General features: G+C 38.4%; 1 protein-coding gene across 21 annotated transcripts in view; it reads right to left on the bottom strand.

The window, feature by feature from the left end:
* ttn.2 (titin, tandem duplicate 2) overlaps positions 1-23,584 on the bottom strand; it is a 164,711-nt gene that overhangs the window by 124,882 nt on the left and 16,245 nt on the right. For 16 of the 21 annotated variants that reach the window (XM_067409284.1, XM_067409291.1, XM_067409299.1 and 13 more), the window contains 17 exons: positions 23,239-23,502; positions 22,875-23,135; positions 22,534-22,794; positions 22,176-22,439; positions 20,346-20,606; positions 19,987-20,247; positions 19,618-19,878; positions 19,391-19,532; positions 19,113-19,281; positions 18,784-19,015; positions 16,410-16,694; positions 16,195-16,320; positions 15,701-15,889; positions 14,608-14,997; positions 14,167-14,217; positions 1,113-4,907; positions 95-373 (listed from right to left, as the gene is read on the bottom strand). In XM_067409284.1, the coding sequence (XP_067265385.1) occupies positions 95-373; positions 1,113-4,907; positions 14,167-14,217; positions 14,608-14,997; positions 15,701-15,889; positions 16,195-16,320; positions 16,410-16,694; positions 18,784-19,015; positions 19,113-19,281; positions 19,391-19,532; positions 19,618-19,878; positions 19,987-20,247; positions 20,346-20,606; positions 22,176-22,439; positions 22,534-22,794; positions 22,875-23,135; positions 23,239-23,502 (7,491 nt within the window). The remainder of the gene's footprint in view (positions 1-94; positions 374-1,112; positions 4,908-14,166; positions 14,218-14,607; positions 14,998-15,700; positions 15,890-16,194; positions 16,321-16,409; positions 16,695-18,783; positions 19,016-19,112; positions 19,282-19,390; positions 19,533-19,617; positions 19,879-19,986; positions 20,248-20,345; positions 20,607-22,175; positions 22,440-22,533; positions 22,795-22,874; positions 23,136-23,238; positions 23,503-23,584) is intronic. The other 5 variants (XM_067409301.1, XM_067409302.1, XM_067409304.1 and 2 more) reach the window with 3 other exon arrangements.

Here is a 23,584-nt window from a genome sequence, read left to right as displayed (position 1 = left end):
TTGCCAACAAAGTATCAAACACAAAGCATGTCTGCTCCAGAGTTAAATATTTCAAGACAACCAATGGACAATAAGAAAGGTATATTTTTCTTACCTGTCACATTTAGATTAGCAGAACAACTGTCACTTCCATGGCGGTTTGAAGCTTTGCAGGTAAATTCTCCACTGTCTGCGATTGATGGGCTAAAGATCTCCAGGGATGAGGTGTGATGACGGCTGATAATTCTGCATTTGTCACTATGTCTGAGCTCAGAACCAGACTTGAACCACTTGAAGGTCACTCCGGGAGCCTCCTCAATCTCGCATTCAAACTTTGCAGGACTGCCAACATTGACCTCCAGATTTTGAATTTTCCGCCTAAAAACAGGTGGCACTGAATTGTGCACACAGATAAAAAGCAAATTACTACATTATATTTAACATGTCTGCTGACAATAATAAATAATAAGTGTGAGCATGAAAAGCAGAAACCACTGACTGGCACTTTCAAACATCTGACATATTCTACAAAAACATTTATAAAGTTCAATAGGCTTAAATGTAACTATTTAAATACATCATAGCCATCTATATTCCTTATAGATATGGTATTTTCAAAAAGTGCCAATTTCTGTGGTTAGTGTAATGGAGGAGTGGAAAAAGCATTCCAGGAAAACTGTGAAGAGTAATGGTGATCTCGCTATGAGGGAGGAAAACAAACAAATTGAATGAAGAGTGAAAAAGACTTGTGATCTATGCATGCATGCAAAAAAGATCAAGAATGAGGTGTTCAACAACTGATGAAACAATGAAAAAAACAATGGAGTATTTTAAGACCAATTTCCAGAGGTGAATACAACAAAAGGTGGAAAATACTAAAAGAGTGAAGGAGATGAACGTTGGAATGACACTGAAAGATCCAGCAAGTTAAGAGTTGATGTGAAGAAGTGAAGACATGCTAACATTTCAATGATGTGAAAATGGTGGCAAAATCACAGCATTGTGAACAGTATCAGAGCGGAAGGCATTACGAAGGTATCTTCACACGTCTGATGAAGCGTGTCTATTTTAGCTATGAATGGCAAGAGTTAGTCATGTGGAATGGGATGGCAAAATAATCCCATAATTCCAACCTCTTAAGAGCACAGTGAGGTGGGAGGATGTTGAGGTCTTGCCAGCATCTCCTACAGCCTCACAGGTATATTCTCCTTGATGATCCTTCATAACCTTGCTGATTACTAGTGTGTAAGTGTCATGGTCTTTGGAGCACTTGAACTCTTTGCCAGACTTAATAGTTTTTCCATTAAAAAGCCAATTCACTTTCTTTACATGTCTAATAGTCAATGAAAATTTTGCCTCTGAATGTTCCTCTATTACAATATCCTCCAAAGAGCTTTCAAAAATTGGGTAACCCTCTCTAACGTCTTCTTTCTCTAATTTCATAAATGCTTCAGTTATATATTCCTCCCTTTCCTCTCTCTGAAAGATGACTTCAGTGGACCGTTCAATTGGAACAGGCCCCAAAACAAGTTCAGTTGTCATACCTGCAGCCCCTACATCCCTCTCATGCCTTTTTACTGTCACAGATCTGGTTTCTTGTTGCTCAACTTGGATAGACTGTTGAATCTCAATTTTTGATTCACTTGCCACACGAATAGCTGTCTGCTGCACAAAAGCTTGCTCTTTAGCTGTTACAGACTGAAAAGAGGCTTTGGCTTCAGTTTTCACAGTTGCAGATTGAATATTTGGTGATGTGAAAGGCTCTACATTTTCTGTCATTCTTACCATCTCCACCACAGGTGAAAGCATTTCTTTTGTAGAAGCCTTGGTAACCTGTAATCTTTGGGGCCTGTTGATTTGCATTGTTCCTGGCTGCTCTGAGGTCAGAACCTGTTGCTCTCGATAGACAATAGAGTAGAAAGCAGCTTGAAGTTCACTTCTGAGATCAGCAGTCTGGGGATACTCTCCTTCAAAAGCAATTGTAATTTCAAGTGGGGCACTTGCACTTGTAATAAGGTAAGTGAACATGACATATTTGGGTTCTATTCTTTCTTTTACCTTGTGAACTTCTACAGCTCCTAAACTCTCCACTACATCTGCCAGGATCAAAGGCTGGTCAAGAGCAACAGCAGTTGCAAGAGTACTTTTTAACTGGTGCTTAATGTCCAATGAATGTGGTTTTGGGGGTGAAATAACAAAAGTAAGCTCTTTAGGTAGAGTTTGGCTCTCTCTTGCCTCTGACACTAAAATAGTACCCATCTTCTGCTCACTGATAACTGCTGTGGTTGTTTCAGATTTTGTAATATCCTTGGATAGCTCAGCTTTGATTACCCTCTTTTCTTCCATTAATACTGACTGTCTAACTGACTGTCCTTCCTGAATTTGAACGGCAGAGTCTTGTTCGGTGGCCACAAGAGCAATACTACTCTCTGTTGAGATAGCCTTTTCTTCTACATAAATTAATTCAGATGGGATTTTGGGTTCAACTTTGCTTTCAGACACAAATTTCTCAATTGTTCCTATATTCTCTGTGTGTCCCTCCTCTATATCCTGACTCTCTGACACAGATGGCACCTGCACAATATTCCAGTGATCTTCTTTCTGAATTATGGCACGCTGCTCTTTAACATCACTTACAAAAGGAGTTTCTTTCGGTAATGGCACTGGCTCTGAAAAGACTTGAAGAATACTTTCAGGTTTGGGTTCTTTTCTGATTTCAGACTGCATGCCTGTAACAGACACATCAAGATCTTTACAATAATCTGCGGTATGCTCTCTTTTCTCTTCTGTGCTTGCAGCATGATGGCGGGCTTTTTCCTGTCTCTGTACTGCAATCTGTTCCTCCGGCTTTTCCATTGAGATTATCCCTTCTTTTGTCAACATATTTTCTAAATGAATTGACTGAAGATGCAAAGGAGCAGGAGCTTCCTTGCCAGGATGAATAAAAAGTTCTGTTTTTTGTGCTGAAAACTGAGAGGACTCCTCACATGTCACTGTCTGCTGTAAGTCCAATGACACTGTATGCTTAAGAAAAGGACTTTTTTGAGTATCTGCCTTCTCTTGGATTGGTTTCTCACTGCTGAACCTGCCTTCAGATGGAAGAATATCCTGATCTGTGATGACCTGCAAATTCAGAACTTGTTCTTCTTCTCTCTGGGACTGCACTGAAATGGCACTTTCTAAACCTGGTATCAGACTTGACTGATCAGCTTGGAGCTGATGTTTTTCCTCAGCAATGAGAGCAGATTTAAATACACTGTCTTTGACTAGAGATGCCATCTCCTCAACTGGTCTGTGAATCGATAACCTCTGTTCTTTTGATAAGGTTTGAGCAGTCTCACTAACTGAAAGGACAGCTGGTTTTGGTGGTTCTTTCTTCACTGATGTCTGAAAAGTAGATTCTTGAGTTGACAGTTCTTTTGAGTGACCTTCTGTGATCTGTTGTTTCTCTGTTGAAACTGCACTGTACATAATTTTAACTCCCTCTTTAACCTGGTAGCCCTTTTCCTGCTGAGTATGAGGTATAACCTGTGAATGTTCTTTAACAATTGGGAGTTTTGTCTCAACTTGGTGACTTGATAGTGGATACTTGGGCTCAGGAGATGCTTTGATCTGTTCTGTTTCTCTGGTTGATAATGGCTCAGCTTTGACAATCGTCAGTGGAGTTATACTCTCAGTTATAGCAGACATTACTTGTGAGGGGTGCTCTTTTGCAATTTTCAGCTCTGTAACTTCTGGACTTTTTATTCGTTCAAAGTGCTGTTCTGTGAAGCCTTGGCGTTCTTGAACTGCTGAGGTCATAGTAGCCATCTGGAGTTGCTTCAAAGGGGTTGCTACCATTGGTTCTGGCTGGACTGAAGCAGATTTTACTCTCTCCTGCACTTCATAAGATTCCAACACAGCAGCCTGATGAGTCACCTGCTCCTTGTGCAAAGTTGCAATGGAAACATCCAAGTCATGCAGAGTGTCAACCTGCTCACTCGCTACCATTTGCCTATCTTCAGTGCCAATGGTGTAAATTACCTGCTGGTCTCCCTGCAAACTAGCACCTGCCTGTCCAGGTAGGCTAACACTGTACAAACGTGATTCAGTGGCTTCCTCTTTCATGGACACCTTGTAACTTTTTTGCTCCTGAACTAATTGCTGTTTATGAAATACAGAGACTTTTTTGTGGAATACTATCAACTCAGCACTGCAGCTTGCCTCCCCAAAAGGATTGACAGCCTTGCATGTGTATAGTCCACTGTCTTTCTGTTTGATGTTATTCATGATAAGGAAGCCAGAGCCATCTGGGTTACTTACAACAGAACAGATCTGGCTTGACTTAATCTGAGAACTACCCTTAAACCACTGAACATCAGGGAGGGGAGTACCAGTAACTCTATACTGAAATTTCACCTCGCTGCCCTCCGCACATTGCACAGGTTGAATTTGTGTGGTAAAGCATGGTGGTTGCCCTGGTATTTTGAACATTTGTTCCACCCACTTTTCTGCTGCTGATAATTGACTCACTTGTACCTTTAATACTGTTTTGCAGGTGGTTTGGCCAAATCTATTACTGGCGGTACAAGAGTACTCTCCTTCATACTCTTTCTTTACTTGTGTTATTATTAAAGAGTATTCATCTCTCTCCTCTACAAACTTATAAACAGCCGAAGAAGTGACAACTTTTCCATTATAGAACCACTGAACTTTTGGCTTTGGAAAACCAGATACTGTGACAGTAAACCTAACCGACTCTCCAACAGTAACTTCCATGGGTGTAAGCTTGGACTCAAATACAGGTTTCTCCTTTTTTCTTTCCAATGAACTAGAAAAACGTTTTTGCTCTGGCTTGAGTTCAAGTGTTTTTGATTTCTCAGGTAAATGTAGTGACGTGCTGTAGGTTTCTTCCTCTTCTTCGGTCTTCACAGTCAAACTAGAAAATTCTGTATGAAAATAATGGGATTAAAGATTCACCAAAATATTCTCATAAATGACAAGTTTAGATAAAGATGGATGTCAGTCAGTATTAGAAAAGAAGCGGACATAATAATGCCCTTAAGACATTAAAAAAATACAGAATAACAGTAAACAGTTTCATCATAATTTTATTTACTTTTCATGTACATAGAATTACAATAAATGGGCAGAACAATGCATTTGTGATTCTAATGAAATGATGGCAGTCATTTAAATTTCTTTATCTCTATCCATACAGGTTTGACTAGCTGACCTACCTTTGTATCCCAAAATAAAGACAATTATAGATATGGAAATGCATACAAATTAGAACATATAAGCACATAATAACAATCATCATTGTATAATTTTTAATCTAACCTATTTTTATTTTAACTTTTTTATTTACAACTTATTAAATCTTTAACTCACTTACCACTACTTTTAGAAAAACATGATCGAGCTATACAACAAAATTGTTAAATTATTATCCAACTCTATGCAGTCTTATTTATACTGTAAATGATGAACTTGAGCTAAGAAAGTCTCTGCAAAACGTAATTAAAGCTAAGTATTTAAATGTTTTTTCCAATCACCCTGTTAACATTAAAGCAAAATCACAAAGGGGAAAAAGGGGAAAATAATATTCATGCAATTTGAATTAAAACAAAAAAAAAAACTATCAAAATTTGAAATCTATTACACTGGACATGCATTATCAAGAAATTTAATTAGACCTTTCAAAACTGTGCTTGAAAATATCACCTAAACTGTTGGCAGATATAATCAAAGGTACCGTATTTCATTATAAAATGAGTCAATTCACCACCAAAAGCAAAGTCCAAGTACACCATCCAAAAGAGAGAAGAAAAAAGAGAGAGAAAAAAAAGAGGAAAAAAAAAACGAAAACTGTTCCCCAAAGTGGAACACCAATATAAGTTACTGAAGAGAAATTGAGGATAATTTCAGGTCTTTTCAATAAATTATGGATCAATAATTAAAATATATACCACTGAATAATAATTCTGAATGCAGATTGAACAAAAGTTTCTATACATAATTTCACAATAATTTACAACTGTAACACATAAAAAAATTGTGTACTACATAACATCTATTCAAAGTAAACAAAACAACAAATCTGCCTGACATCGTTTCATAAACTACACTTTTAAACTGCAGTCAAATTAAAACACCTTTAACAACGAAGTTGTTTCAGTGTAACCAGCTTTGTTTTGGATAATACATTTGAATTCACCAGCATCACTGTGACTTACATTTGTTATTAGCAAATTGAAATGCCCTGATGCTTTCTCCTGGATAATATATCTAGTATTTTTTACCGGAGCACCATCTTTGTACCACTCTGCTGTGGGATTTGGTTTGCCACTCACTAAGCACTGAAGAATCACAGGTGTACCTACAGCTGCAGTGACATTTTGTAGTGGGATTATACATTTTGGGGGAATTTCAGTGACCTGAAACTCAAAACTACAAGTGCTTGTGGATTTGCCTTTGAATTCTATTTTCTCATCTTTTGAGGGTTCCGCAAAGACATCAAAATTAATACTGACATATTTCTCTCCTTGCTCACTGGTCTCGTTATCGGTAACAGCAACCAGTCTGACAGCTTTCTGAGACTCATCAGATTCCTGTTGGAACTCAAATTCAAGCTCTATCTCTGATGTCTGTTCTCCATCAAATGATGAATTCCCAACCACCAAGTCAAACTTCTGAGGCTGAACTTTTGCACTGCCAAGAGAAACTGCAGTTAGTTCTCTTCCCCGTGTCTTGCCTGAGAATGACTGTGGATTCATAACCATAAGCGACGCCCTGCAAAGTGTTTCACCAACAACATTAATAGCTCTGCATGTATATATGCCACTGTCATGTGTGTTGGCTTTGAGAATCTTCAGAAAATGATTATCACCATCTGAGCTACAGATGTACTTTTTCTTATCCATAGGAATTTTCATATTGCTTTTGTACCATGACACTATTGGCGAGGGAATACCCATTAAAGAACATTCAAACATTACATTTGTGTTTTCAAGAGTTTCAATGTCATAAATAGGGTTTATAAAACGTGGCGGCATTTCTGTAACTTCAAAAGCTATTTTTAAATCATCACTTTCTTGAGTTATGAAATCCATAGTCCCTTCCTCAAATATGCTTGGAAGAACATCAAGGGATATGATCATACTTTTGTTATCAGCTGTATACTCTGGAATGGTAACAATCTTTACCTGTTTTTCAAACTCCTTCACCTCATTCTCATCTAACTCAACCTCCAACAAGATTTCTTGAGGAGAGGGAGACCTTGATGGATCCTCATCCTCTTCAACATCAAACTCAATGACATGCTGATGGGTAACAGCAGGAGGGGGTAGCATTTGCCTTGCTTCTTGAGATATAACAACAACCAAAGCAACACTTTTTGCCTCACCAACATAATTAAGAGCTTCACAGATATATTCCCCTTGGTCAGCTTTTGTGATATTCCTAATTTCGAGGGCAATGTTGTCACCATCTCTTTCAATACTAGTCCTCTCATTTGCTTCAAGCTCAGTTTTGTTTCTAAACCATTTCACCTCGGGAGTGGGTAGTCCAAATACTTCAGCACAGAACAGTAAGGAATCACCCTCAAAAACTCTTCTTTTTGTAAGTGGCTTAAGGAAAGCTGGAGGGATTCCCTGAACTTTTTCCTGAAGTGTTCCCAAACTTAGTGAACCACGTCCCTCTGGAAGAATCATACCCTCATCGATAGTAAACACAGGGGGAGTTGTTTCAATACCCTCATCATCTGGAGAACTGAGAAACTTAGCTGGGGAATAAAAACCTTCACTAGAGCTAGTTGGGGGTCTCTTATGTTCCACAGGGGAAAACGGATATTCAGGAGGTGTCATGACACCCCCTGGAGTCTCTGAGGGGGTATGGAAAGATTCTGGTGACTTCTGAATTTGAGAAATTTCCGTGGAGGAAGCTGGTGTGTAGAACCGTTCTATTTCTGCCATCTCCTCACTGAATGTGCTACCTACTTCAATAGACATTTCTGACTCCGGTGACAAAGGCCTTCCCCAATCAGTTGGTTGGTTATAGTAGTCATAAACAGCACTAAAAGTTACTTCTTCTTCCTCCAGTTTGGGAACACCAACTGCCCCTAGCCTAGCAGATTTTTTTTGCTGTAGCTGCTGTCGCTGTGGTGGGTATTCTGACAAAGGGTAATCTGCTGAGTCAGATTGCAATACTTTTCCAACCTCAATTTTCGGTTTTACACCAAGAAGTTTTGTTATATCTGTTTCCATCCCATCACGTTTTATATCAACTGGACTGACGTTATCATGTGGCATGTCCCCAATTTCTGCTCTTCGAATACCAATAGTACTCATTTTTATGGGTTCAGTTATTTCAGCAGACTGTGCCTTGGTTTCTGACATGACAGCTTCTTGAGCAGAGTTATCAATTTCACTCTGCCTAATGCATGCTGCCTCTGCTATAATTCTTTGCTTAACTGTGCTATCCGAAACTGTTTTAAAGCTCACAGAACTGTCGTTTGGGTTAATTTTATCTGGTAATCTAGGCTGGGGTCTGAATAAAGTAGGCGATTGCTGGACCTCAGTAACATTGGCCAAGGATACAAAATGCTGTGAGTCAAATAACTCTGATTCTATAGAATACATTGTTACTTCTGACTTTTCTTCTAAAGTTTTGTCTTTGTTGTCCAAAACTGCCTCTGTAACATCTGTTGGAGTTCTTAAGGGGAATGTCTTAGCTGCACTCAAAATAGGATCTTTTATCCTGTCCTCACTGGAGAGAATTGAAGTTATTTGTTCTTTTTCATATTGCTCAGGTACAAGAGCAAACTCTGGAATATCTTCAACAGGAAAAGAGGACTCATCCTTTGATTGTGCTGTTGGCTCAACAGGCTCATCTACAAAGGATGTTGGGGTTTCAAATGCTTGTTTTAATTTTGATACTTTAACCTCTGCCCCAGACGACAGTAAACCACAGCCTGTTATTGCAGGCATGTCTGAAGCTGGTTTCTTAATGCGCTTAATGAGTTTGGTAGCATCTGGCTGTGCGTAAAGGAGTTCATCAGTTTTGCTAATATCTTGAAATTCAGCAGGTTTCACTGAGTCATAATCAAGAACGTCTTCACTAGTAAGAGTAATATCTTGGGATGGTGTGGAAGAACTTAAAGTTTTTGATCTAACATTGGTGATTTCTAAAGATAAGCCAAGAGATCTTGTTTGGTTTTCTACTTCTGTCATGGCAATGGATGAAAATCCAGAGTCCAGTGTTGCAGAATCAAAAGACACATCAGCAACACTTTCAACCAGCCCAAGTTTGTTAGATGCAATGCATCTATATATTCCAGCATCAAGACCTGTGAAATTGTCAATGAAAAGTCTGTAACTTTTGTCTTGTACCTCAAATCTATATTTACTGGTATTAAGATCAATGCAAACATCATCATGGAACCAGGTGGCTTCAGGCGTTGGTTCACCAATTATGATGCACTCAAGTATAGCAGTCTGTCCTTCTGAAGCACTAATGTTATCTAGTTCTCTAACAACTTGGGGAGCCTCACGACCATCATCAAAAGAAAATGTGAACTTGTGCTTCACTGTTTGAGAGGTGCCATCATCAACCGGAGATTCTGAGGTTCGCTCAACGGGCTTAAATGTATCTTTAGCCACATCAATCATTTCTAGCACTGGAGTTGGAGCAGTTATTCTGATCTCAACTGGTGAGGAGTGGATAGATGAGGATGAAGTTTGTGGTATGTGGATGACTGGCTGAGGTACTTGCAACATGTATTTACTGTCTATCTCAGGTTTCATTAGGGACTCAAGTTCTTGCTCTATCATTTCTTCTTCTGTGAATATTGATTCATCAGTTAATTTAACTTCTTGATGAGGGCCAATCTCTGTCTTTGATGGAACATCTTCAGCTACTTTAAATATGCAACATGAACTTGCTTTTCCATGTTTGTTTGCAATATTACAAGTAAGCACACCTTGATGGTCAATGGTTGGATAATAAATGGTCAGTGTTGATGAATTTGCTTTGGTACGAACATCAAAATCAGGGTCTCTCATTATAAGATGTCCATCTTTAAGCCATGAAACTGATGGCTGGGGATCTCCTTGGAATTGGCAACTTATTTCAGTCATCGCACCTCTCTTTACCTCAACCTCTGGCTTTAATGCCGTCACAAAGACAGGTGCTCCTGGTTTTACTATACCCATAGACATTTTCCCTGAAATGGGAGCAATGCTAGGGATTTCTTGTTTTGAGATGGTTTTCTGTTGCTCTATTACATCAGGTTTCTGTCTAGACATTGTCACATCTTTTACATCACCATGGTGCCGTGGAACTACATCCTCATAACCCAAATATTGTCTTTCGATACCTCCAGTCACATCTCTACTTATTTTATCAGGCATAAACTCTTCAGGCTTTGTATACAAAATAACTTTTCCTGTTGGTGAAGCTGTGGACATCAACGTTGTCTCAGGTGTTACAACAGAAGACTGTACATGCTCTGCAATGGCCCAATTAGATTCTAATTCAACACTTTCTTCTTGCTCAATTGGAACATCTTGTTGCCATTTTTTAATCCGCTTTGCTAGAGCCTCCTCCTCACTGACAAAATAGTCACTTTCAGTCCTTAACTTCTCACTATCAGCCTCAGAAATAATTTGCTTATGTGTTTTAGGCCTATCGGTTACATAGGACTGAGAAGAAACATCACTAAAGAACCTCTCCTTTGCTGTTCTCTGTGGTGACACCCTTTTCATCTTTTCCAATTCAACGTCTTTATATGTGGTGTTACCAAGAGTGCTTTCTAAAGCACTCTCAGTAACACCACCCCAATTAGGATCAAGTTTAACAGCCTGTTCTTGCTCAGTCAAAACATCTTGTTGCCATTTCATTATACGTTGAGTTAGTGCCTCTTTTTCACTCACATGATCGCTCTCACTTTTTAACTCATTTATTCTTTCTCGCGATAAATGTAACTCACTCTCACCTGAGCATTCACTTGAACGCATTTCTTTAAATGATGATCTTGAAGTCTTTGTAAATGAGGATTCCCTCTGAGCTTTTAAAGTTGCTGCTGCTGCTGCTGCTTCTTTCTGAACTTTGCCAAAAGATTCATGAGAATAAGAGCCTTTTTGCTCTGACTTTTGGGGCACAACAGACTCTGCCTGATCAACCTGCACATCTTGTTGCCATTTTCGAATACGCTGAGCTAAGAACTGATCTTCACTCTCTAAGCGATCACCCTCCACGTTTTTCTCAAGGATGTTCTCCATAGACACAGATTTATTTTCTAATTTTTGTACAGGAGCCTTTGTACTTTCAGGTTGCAGACCATCATCAGCAAGAAAGTTTTCTTCCTTTAACTTCACTGCCTTTGCCCTTGAAGACTCTTTGTCTGCTGGCTTCTCATGTGACGGGATAATCTCCTTTGTACTGTTTGCTTGTTTTGAAGCTCCTCCTGTCTCTAACCACTGCAACACAAATGGTTCCTTTGCCTTGACCTGTGCTTCTTCATTCCACTGCACATCCTGTTGCCATTTTCGAATGCGCTGAGCTAAGAACTGATCTTCACTTTCTAAGCACTCACTCTCCAGGTTTTTCTCAAGGATATTCTCCACAGACATAGCTCTCTGTTCTAATTTTTGTACAGGAACTGTTTTACCTTCATCGCCAAAAAATATTTCTTTCATTGGCTTCACTGCCTTGGCTCTTGTAGACTCTTTTTCTTGTGACTCTTCATGTGATGCACTTATCTCCTTTGTACTGCTTGCTTGTTTGGAAGCCTCACCTGCCTCTAACCACTGTAACACAAATGGTTCTTTTGCCTTGGTCTGTGCCTCTTCATCCCACTGACTCAGGCTAGCATCATCTTTGGTATCTAAAATGTCATATTCTATATCCTTTTCTAACTCCTCTTTAGATGTGATCCCTTGATCCATCCGTGCATCAGATACATCAACATGAATGTCTTTTCTTAAAGTATCCACTAGAGGAAGTTCTCCCTTCATAATTCGTAGTGCCCTAGATCTTGACTGAGGTTCAAAGGAGTGTCTGACTCTTCGTTCTGCTGATTGGGAGCTGAGTCCAGTAATTCTCTCCAGTCTGCTCTGATATTCTGCTAAGCCTCTACTACTTTCAGCTTGCTCACCAGGGCGAACGACATGTTGAATTTCAGGCAAAGTAGATGGCTTTACTCTGAGTCTCTCAACATAATCTGTGTAACAAGGCTCACTTGTAACCGATTCCACCTCAAATTCAGATGAGGACATTGTAGATATTGAAAGTCTCTTTTTCTTTTTGACAGCCTTTTGTAAGAGACTTAGTTTTGCTTTAACCTCTCCATGAAGACTGTCTGTGTCACTAAATTTGTCACTGTACCTATCACTACACCGGTCACTGAATTTATCACTAAACCTATCACTGTATCGGTCACGACCTGTGAATCTGTCACAGTATATATCACTGTATCGATCACTGAACCTCTCGTATCTCTCGTACATCGGAGTTGGAGAGCGTGCACGTTCGGATGCAGTCTCAAACTTGCTGTCTTTGTCTGGTGTTCTTGATGGGGATGAAGTTCTAAAATACATTGTGCGGAACAGAGTGCTTTTTGATCTATGACGCCCCTTTGTTTGCCCTTTGCTTGTTTTATCAAAAGGAGAGCCAACACATCTTAGATCTACTCTAAATTTTCTTTCTTTTGTTGAATCAGCTAATGAATCTGAGCTTGAGTGGGCTTTGTTTGAAGATCTAGAATGGCTAAAATAACACACATCTTGCTCTTCCCTCAATGATACAAGAAGTGATGCTGTGGTTTCAGCAGATCCTTCAGTGTTAATTGCCATGACTTTGTAACTGCCTGAATCTTTTTCCTTAATCCCTTCAATTGTTAAACTGGTTGCGTGCATATGCATTTTACTCACTGTATATATTTTACGATGGTGCTCCTTCTGTATCTGTCTGTTATTATGAAACCACAATATCGTTGGAGGTGGCATTGCAACTAGCTTGCATCTAAAAGATGCAGTGTCACCCTCTACAACAGATTGAAATTTCAGCTTTTTGGTGAAGGAGGGTTTAATGTTTTCAGATGGGGCTACAAGACCTTGATCTAAACTTTCTTCTGGGTCTGAAAATGCACCATGTTGCGGTCCTCCTTTTTCCGTGTGTTCAGCTCCTTCTTTATAAAACAACTCTGGAAAAAAGGGAGACAAATTTCAACAAAATGCCCAATTTGCTAAAGAAAATGAAATATATTTCAAATAGTATATTAATAGATATATTAAAGCATGCATCAAGTCACAAAGCCATATAAAACAAATTCACTCACCATATTTGTTCGAATAAACGCAAGACTCGAGTCTTTATTAAAGATTCTGACACGAAAATCACTTGATGTTTTGTTCCTTCTTCTGTGGACAGTTCTTCAAAGCATAAATTTATTTTCAAAGCATTAATACGTATCCAAATAATACTGATCTGGTTCGCAAAAGAGTCTCTTGTATATGTAGCTTGGTGGATATATCCTAAAATATTCCTTACCTGACTTGCAGAATGATGAATAAACGCCCTTTCTAATCCTTAGAATGACGGAAATCTTTCATACATATAGAGAAACATCACTCTCTATTGATAAAAAAGAGTGTGGTCATTAAAACAGCTCTAGATTTCTTTGAGAAGGCGTTTATTCGAACTAATATAGTTTACAGGTATAACCATGTTATTTTAAAAAGCAAACAACATTAATCACATACCGCTATCTGCAAGCCAGTCTAAGAAATATTTGCAGGAAGGTGTTCCAGATGCAAGAAACGTAAGAAGCAAATAAAAGATGTGGCTACTTCCATATCTTTTCAAATGTAATTTCCTGTGGTCTGGAACATTTAAAGGACAATCATCCTGCGCCTTTTATTTCTAGAAACAACCAAAGAAGTACCATATCCTTCATGCTTTTCAAGGGGAAGACAAAACTTGCAAAACTTTGCAAAAGTGCTTCACAGCAAGCATTTTACCAATCAAATTGCTTGCTATCCAGAAACACTTGATTTCAACCATACACATATCCAACAGTGACATATGAAAGTTCCCATTAAAGAGGATTTGTTTGCATGCAATACAATATGCTCGGACATGTTAAATTCAATAGTTTTACAGAGAGACATCATTATTAACAAAATAAATATTGTAAAATGATCCTACCTTTGACCTCTTCATCAATTTTTGCCTCAATCTCCTCACGTACTTTTATTACTGTAAAAGAGTCATATGAATTAATGAATAACAAACAGTTAACCAAAATACAGTCACCTATAACATGAGTAAGGAAAGATCACCATAGCAATAATCTAATAAGGACAAAAATTTGGTTTATCTGCATGTGAACCAAATGTAAAAATGTTAAAAAGAGGTGAAACATGGGAGTTTGGAAATCATGCATTTGCCAGCTCAACACCCAGAGAGCAAAGTATGATACAACTTCTTCAGAAGCATTCATAAGGTTTCTTAAAGTGAAGTTAGTGAACGTGATCGAGAAATTCATTGAGAGGTTCTTGAGGTTGATTGAGAGGCTTAAAAAGAAAATGACGTGAATTAATCGTGATCTGTTAATCAAAAACCATAAACTACTTTGATCTCAATTACCTTCTTGAGTTACAGCAAGGCTGGCTGAGCAAGATGCCTCTCCTGCGATATTGACTGCTTTGCAAGTGTACTGTCCAGCATGCTCAGAGAAAGTATCAACTATGATTAGCGTAGCAGTGTTTGTCATCTCATCAAAATGAAAGACAACATTTTTGGTAGGCTTTATAGACTGTTGGTTATGAAACCAACTTATCTCTGGTTTTGGCATGCCAGACACACGAGCATGAAATCTAGCCACTTCTCCGTGAACCACCACACAGCTCACAATAGGTTGAATAAAAGTGGGCCTTTGGCCAATAGGATCCTTCTGAACAGTCTTAATGCTTGTGAAGAGGCTGGATGTGGCTTCTGACTGAGACTTGGATGTATAGTCCATAAAATGTGTTTGTCCTGAAAGGAAGTATTGATATATCCTCAACTAATCACTACAGTGAATACATTGATGTTTCTTTCCCTGTTCCAAATGGCTGGCAAAATTGTTCCGTATCAACAGTAGGGCTGCCAATCACATTTAATTTAGTGTGATGTATCTCATACTTTTTTGTAGTTAATGCATTAATGAATTCAGTTCCTTTTTATGGAAAGCCTATGTGCAATCATAAGGTTCAGCAATTGTGTGGAAAACACTCAAAGTAAATTTATACAACAGTGCATTTTACTCATCTCACTCACAAAAAAATCAACAGATTCTAGACTTCTCAAATTGCATCAGAATGCAGGCGAAATGTAAACACTGAAATGCAAATCAACAAATCAGTAACTATTTCTCATTACGGATATAATCCTACATGTGCAAAAATGCAGTTCTTCGCTAGTTTTTAAATTAATGTTTCTATGAATGATGGAATGCAAATGACTTTATGCAATCAGCTAGTGACGTGTGTTCATGTAGATCACTTTGAACATTTTGATTAGTTTTTAGAAATACTATGTGAGCTTGAGCTTTGACAGCCATAGTTAACAGACAAACTGCTAACAAAAGCATTACTACTACTACTAATAATAATAATAATTAAAAACAATATCATTAAAGCCATTATCAGGTTTTTTAATTAGTTTGCAATTTTTTGGCAGGTAAGAAAATTTAGCTCACCGTCCACTTTCAGTACAGCAGAACATGAGACCATTCCTGCAGAGTTACGGGCAACACATGTGTACTCGCCCTCATCCTCAGGGTACACTCTGGTGATCTCCAACTGACAGTTTTCATCAAACTGAGACACTCTGAATATATCAGACTGCTTGATCTCCTTGTCTTTGCAATACCAAGTAATTGTCAGATCTAAACAGGAGTAAATCAGAAGAATAAGCATAACATCAAACATCAATTAAGGTACAAATCAATCGTAAGTGCCAACATATGCGCCTGCTCCTAGACTTAGTGAGGCACCTTCATTTTAAAGGATCATAAATGTGCTATGCTTTATTAATGATTACAGTATTGATTACAGAGTGTCTGCCTATGTAGAACATTATAAATCACTCACTTCTGAGACTTAGTTAGGGTACTAGCAAAAAAACAGATGCCTATGTAGACAATAGGCAGCTCACTAGGTTTTGGAACAGACCTATAGTTACTGATCTTACCTTCCCCTGAGACACGGCACTGGAATCTAGCAGATTGTCCTTCACTGGCAGAAGTGTTGCGTATTGGTGTTATGACCACAGGTGGTGACAATGGGGCTCCAGTGTCAGGGGAAACCACTTCTGGAACTGAGAATTAAAAGGCATAGCAAATATAGGTAAATTATGTACCTATAATTCATGCGATTTTTTTTTTCTTCTCATTTGTTTTTCTTTACCTTCCACATTAAGTGACGCAGAACTTGTGGCTACTCCATAGTCATTCTTAGCTTCACAGTTGTACTGAGCTGCATCCTCTGGGAAGACTTCGATGAGCAGCAATGTGTGCTCATTTCCCTCTCTCAGGAACTTACACTTGAACCCAGAAGATAGGGCCTGAGTGTCCTTGTACCAAGACACCTGAGGCTGAGGAATTCCTGTCACCTCCACAGAGAAGCGTGCAGGTTTGCCAGCCTCAACAGACAGGGGCTGCAAGTGCTTGATGATCTGAGGAGGCTCAGGGACTAAACAATGCAATAATGTATAATAATTAATAATAGACATAAAGAGACAAGCAAGAAAAACAAACTGAAAAACATTATATTCCATAAAAGACATCAGCATAAAAGCCTCTATAAAAGACGATTCACAAAGAATCACAAAATTACTTCTACAAGTAATATTAGCATGGTAGCGATGGCTTTTTAATTGCCATAAAATGGCTTTTAAGGTTTTCAATTGCATTTGTCAACAAATAAATAACATAGAAACGTAATGCCCATTATGATGTAAATTTATTTCTTTACTTAGTGTCTTTTCTTTTCTATTTCTTTACTTTACTTAGTTCTCAAAAGTAATCTAATCTAATACTAGGGGTGTGACGAGAGCTCATGCCACGAGCGATGATCAAAATGCGATGAGATTCTCATGAGTGAAAAGCTGTCTCACATTACCACCATGATGGAGCGTGAGGGTAAAATTAGCATAGAATATGCAACAGCTACATTTATATTACATTACGGTGCCCACCGCGGCACCACCTCCACTGTCGTTTTGCTTTTTTTATAGAAATAAAAACCATTTAATTCAGTCGGAAAATGGTCACTTCAATTGTAAAGTATTATAAAAGTCTGCTCTACTTATCCAGCATGAGCTGCATGAATCACAGCAGTCGCACACAGCACAGCAGGAATCACAGTTCACTGATCTCGTGACGAGAGTAAAGCAAGATGACTGATAAGACCATGGCGGAGGATTCATTGCGCGTTATCAGGTACGTGTGATCGCAAATTAGAAAGCAAAAGTAAAACAGGAGCTCCCTGATGTGCGCAAATTAGGCTACATACAATAGCCTGTCTCTCAATATCAAACCTATCTTAGGCCGGGTTCACACCGCAAGCGGCAGCAGAGCGGAAGCAGCGCGTTAGCAGTGCGTGAGCGTGAACTGCAGCTGCAGAGATGCGTGATTAGGCTGGGCTGTGTAGTTGTAACCACCTCTTAGCTCTGGTCTGTTTTGGTCTCTGTTTGCACTTTGGATATTGAGAGAGTACTTTGATTATGGTTGCACATACGACTAAGAAAAAACGGTGTTATTTATTTTTGTTATTTATATTGTTATTATTTCCCTGTTCAATTTGTGGAAAGGAGTTAAAATAGGAGGTCACACACAGCCTTAATAATAAGTTCTGGAAGCTCATAATTCATGTTCGGTAAGGTCTGAAAAGACTCATGTGAAATCATACAGGAGAGAAGTCAGTCACTTGTATATTGTTGTCTTTCAATGCATATGATAATTCATACTCGTAATGAATATCATTTCAGTTCTACTTTCTAAGATGATTAGCTAAAACATGTCAAAATGCATCTGCAGACTAATTTTCCAGTCATGAATTTTGTCATTGAGGATTTCTTAAAAATACTGTGCAAAATTCTCATCTCATTCTTGTGAGCTAAGTGTCTCTTCACACCCCTACTAATTATGTTAGCGAATTATACACAATACTGCATGTATTTAAAAGTATATCACTCTACTGTATGTGTCAACATAGTACATACCCAAGTGAAAAAATATATATATTTGAAAAAACATTTATTTTGTATACAAATACATTTACATATTTATATGCTAAATAAAATACCCTGACATTGTACTTTTGGTATATTAAACTGGTATACTTAATTGGAACAACTTATTTTGTGCGGAAATAGTGCTGAGGTCCAACTAAAGATATACTTAAGTATATTTGATTGTGCTAAAGTGGAACTATTTCAAGAATACTTTAGGTACACTTTAAATATCTTGCATTGACAAAATATTATACAAAGATCATACGATCCTTATTAATAGTGATATTAAAAACACCTTTAGGCATAATATTAAGAAATGTGCATTGCGCAATAAAGAAATACTCCAAATAAAGTTTAATTATAATTTTATATCAGTAAATCTTAAGCGATATGTCAATAAATATGTTAATGGATTTGAAGTATACTTAGTATGAAATAAATGTATTTTAAATCAATTTTGGTAAAGGTTTTTTTTTTGTTTTTTGTTTTTTACTAGGGTAGACATTTTAACAGTTTGCACTAAAAAGAATCAAAGATTAAACTCACTGTTGACATGTAGGGTTACAATACTCCTGTTCTTTCCAGCAATGAATGTGTATTCTCCGGCATCACTTCTGTAGGTTTCCGTGATTGTCAAGCGATGCATTTTTCTAATAATGACATAGTTGAAGCGCTGATCTACAGTAAACTGGATCTCAACTCCATTTCTTAGCCAGCGACCCTCAATGTCATCCTCATTGACTTCGAATTCAAATGTAGCTCGTTGTTTCTCAAGCACCTGGATTAAAATGGCAATTAAAAGGTGATTGAATGTATAATTGATTTACTGAACTCTGGCAGTATTTGAATAATATTTATGACAGCTTGGTACTTACAGTGATTTCTTTCTCTGCAGGTTCACTGATGCGCACATCCTTGCCCTCAACTGTGAGGCTGGCCTTCGATACACTTGATCCAGCAACCACAGAGTACTCTCCGGCATCAGACATGCGCACAGTTTGGATCATAAGACGATGCATGTGTCTCTCTGTGGAAACTTTGTACCTAAACGGTGAAGATGATATCTCCTTCAGGACATGAACTTAATACAGACAGATTATAATGTCAAAGAGAAAAAGTGTGAATGAATGTGGATAACCATTATATGGTGTACCTTTCAGATATTTCAAGTTCCTGACCATCTTTCATCCAGGTTACTTGGACATTGGGCTCAGAGAGTTCGCATTCAAAAATGGCCTTCTTCTTCTCAGTAACTTTAATGTCCTTTATGTGCTTGGTGAACTCGATGACACGAGCTTAAATTGATCATCACAAAATAACTTGATCAGAATTAACCAAAATCAAGTAATAAGAAAAACATAATAATGAAGCAAATATTACCTTCAACAAACAGCTTTGCTGCTGTTTCAGCAGATCCGGCCACAAATTTGTACTCTCCAACATCCCCAAAATGTACATTTCGGATAGTGAGGGAGTGAGAGAACTGTTTGGTGCGAGTTTGGCATCTATCACTGGATCGGATTTCTACTCCATTCTTTAGCCATTTGTAGGTGATGCCTTCATAGTTGACAGTCACCTCAAATGTGATGGTGTCCTTCTCTTGTGCATTTAGGTCTTTGAGCATAGATGTGATAAGGACAGCTGAAGGAGAGGGAATAAACATTTGACTGAATTCTACATTTTGTTGCCATTGTAAGTACATGTCTGGTGGGAAATTAAGAAAAAAAAATGACATCAAAAATAACTTACGGCAAACTGTCAGGGTGGCAGAGACTTTATCATTTCCACATACAAATGTGTATTCTGCAGAATCATCTCTGCTGGTATTCATGATCTTCAACTGATGCAATTTTCCCTGCACCACAATCCTAAACTTCTCACTCATCTCAATCTCAACTCCATTTTTCAGCCAGGTGGATGGAACATTGAAATGTGAAACTTCACACTCGAACGTGGCCACATGGGTCTCTGGAATTTCAATATTCTTCAGGGGCTTTGTGACTCTTAGAGCTGAAACAGTCATTGTATGGAGTTAGCGGTGTGTATAAGACATTAGACAAGTGTAGGTTGGTGGCTTAAAATCTATAAATCTTTAAATTTATACTTACATTCAACATGTAAATATGCGCTGCATTGTAAATGTCCAACTACAGCTATGTACTCTCCATCACTGCTTTCTTCAACATTTTGAATGACCAACTTATGTGCTTTCCTTTCGGACATTATCTGAATATTGGCACTAGGTTTCAATTCTTGGTTTTTGAACATCCATTTAACAGGAATGTTATCGTGGGATAAACTCAGCTCAAAAGAGGCAGTTCCATTCACCAGGGAAGTCACATCTTTTGGCTTTTTCACAATCTTAATAGCTGCAAGAGAATTAAATCACATATTAGTTGTTGTTTATTGTTTTGTTTTGTTAAGTGCAAACTCTTTGATTATAATTAGTGGTGGGCATAGATTATTTTTTTTGATCTAGATTAATCTAGATTAAAATGGCTCATTTGAATTCTGCCGAAGACATTCAGAATATGTGAGATACCCAAATTGTCCCTGTGTCCCAATGTCCATACTATCCATCCTAAATAGTATGTGAGATTAAAATAAGTGTGTCCCAAAGCATAGTATGTTGAAAAGAGTATCCAAAAGTCCCCGGATGGTCTACTATTTCCGGTAGATTTTCAAAGTGTGGATCCGTGCACACTATAGATAGAGGCTAATATTGCCCACAACCCATTGCGCTTTGGACGAGGATTCAGTTCAGAACTACAAACGCTAGTAAAAAGGGTTAAAAACTACAAAACATGGCGAATATGCACGATCGACGCTGAGAGGTTGTTTGAGTGACTAATAATCAGTTCAAACTCATAGAAAATATTTATTTTAATGTTATATGTGTTATTTATCATCTGCAAATACCAATGTGGACTTTTATAAAGATCTGAATGGCCATTAACTTTTAAATGCATCATTATGCATTAATATGAGGAGTGTTCTCCACATGAAAGACTCGCGACTGCAGATCAACGTGCTGCATTTCTCTCCGATACGGTAGGAAATTAGCTAAATGAAATGTGGAGGATGTAAGATGATTGACAGGGCAGTTTACGGTGACTGGATGCGGCAGAGAGCAAAGAAGACGCAATTGTATGACGTGATAGTATGTCCCAAAGCTTGTCTACTCTTTTGCTACACATTCAAAAGTAAGTACTTTTTGTTCGAAGAAAGAGTACATACTTTTAGGGCGTAGTATAAGTAGGCGAATTGGGACGCAGCAAATGACTAAAAGTAATCCGCCATTTTGTCCGACAAAGCAGATAGGAGTTAGAAGATTAACCTTGGTGGAGTTAAACTTGAAAAATTGTGTATATTGACATCTTTCCGCGTTTGAAACTACATTGATTCTCATGTTCATTCATGTTTATTTGATGCTATAAATGGACTCGTAGTAAGAGATGATCAGTTTACAAGCCTCTTGAGCTGAGGCGCATCTGTCACCATCATGGTCACGACATATTAAAGAGCAACAAAACAGTTTTTATTGTTTGAAATTCTTAAACTACACAGTTTTAAAGCTGGGACTTTGTTAAATATCATAAGTAACCTGCTCTGTCTTGTCTGTCGACATGTTGTCAGTGTCCTCTTTGCTCCGTGATGCATTTATCACCGTGTGTGGCGTGACAGCGCCAAGGCTTGTCAGACAAAGCAACAGTAACTAAGGGGGGCGGGTCTTTGCGAAGGGTCAATTCGTCTAGGTATACATCCGTGCTAAACTATCAAGGTGAAAGTCATCATAACTTGCGTAGAATAGACCCAGCTCCCAACCCAACTTTGAGACGATATTTTTTTTATCGCCCGATAAGAGTCTTACGTTAACGCAAGCACGTTAACGCCGATAACGGCCCACAACTAATTATAATGTTTGATAATAAACTTACTTTCAACATTCAGTCTGGCATTAGCAGAGAGTTTTCCAAGTTTGAATCCATAGACTGATTCATCTTGGGAGTTGCAGTTCTTGATCTTTAAGGTGTGAACCAGTCCATCTACTATTATCTCATATTTGTCACTGGGGACAATTTCTATTCCATTCTTGATCCACTGGGATCCTTTCACATCTAAATGGGTGAGTTCAAGACTAAAGACTGCCTCTTGGGTTTCTGTGACTGTTTGGTTTTTCAGTGTCTTTTTGATCTTCACAGCTGTGAAAGACATGTTTGTAATCAGTTACACATTAAGGAGAATATGATCAGTATGAAAAAGGAATTCAGCCTTCAAACATGCTAGTAAAAGTACCTTCAACCCTAAGGTTGGCAGATGTCTTGGAGTTTGCTACTTGGTAGGTGTACTCTCCAATATCTTGTGGTCTTGTGATAACAAAGACAAGTCGGCGGACAGCACCTACATCCTCGCTCCTGACATTGTCACTAAAGTTAACAGAGTGGCCATCCTTAAGCCACTTGCCTTCAGAGGCAGGGTTGGCAACCTCACACTCCAGAACAGCAGTTTGGGATTCAGCTACAGTTACATCATGGAGTGGCTTGTTTATAGCACCACCTAGTGTAAGAAAAAGATAAAAATGATGCAATATCTGTGCATCAACTTGACACATATTTAACAAATGGCAAAAATCATACCTGACACAGTTAGTTTTGCACTGGATGTCTTTTCGCCTGCTGCAAATGCATACTGGCCCTCTTCATCCTTCATGGCGTTGATGATGGTCAGGCTATAGTGCTTCCCTTTGGACTCAATTTTGTGTTTGGGACCAGCCTTGAGAGGCTGATTCTTGAAGGTCCAATAAGCATCAATACCAGTGTGGGACAATTCTACTTCAAAGGTGACATTCTGAGTTTCAGTGCACACACAGTCCTCCATGTGCTTGATGATGCTGACCTCTGTATGACAAATATGTTTGTTAATAATAATAAACCAATGAAATTTACCTTTAAGCAAACCAAAATGAAGATGTTATATACGATCTTTTATAGAAATACTCACTCTCAATTGTCAGTTTACAAGTTGTTTCCACTCTGCCAACAACCATCTTATAGTGTCCTTCATCAGAAGCAAAGGATCTGTTCAAGACCAGTCTCTGTTTGGTCCCTTTGGCAACCATCTGGATTCTCTCACTAGCTACAACAAGCTTGTCATTTCGGTACCATTTCACTGAAGTGACATCAGAGGCAGAGATTTTAGCTTCTAGCACTGCCTTCGTACCCTCAATAGAATGGACATCTTTTAGAGGAGATATGATTTCAATTGCTGTGAAGAGGGGAAAAAAGAAAAGTTACATTTCCGCATTCTCTTTATGTATTTTAGCTTTCAAAGTCTATGCATTGAGAAA

This window comes from Chanodichthys erythropterus, chromosome 14, assembly GCF_024489055.1.
Source record: "Chanodichthys erythropterus isolate Z2021 chromosome 14, ASM2448905v1, whole genome shotgun sequence".
Taxonomy (NCBI): Eukaryota; Metazoa; Chordata; class Actinopteri; order Cypriniformes; family Xenocyprididae; genus Chanodichthys; species Chanodichthys erythropterus.
The sequence above is the reverse complement of the archived record's forward strand: the minus strand, read 5'-3'. Positions and strand labels throughout refer to the sequence as shown.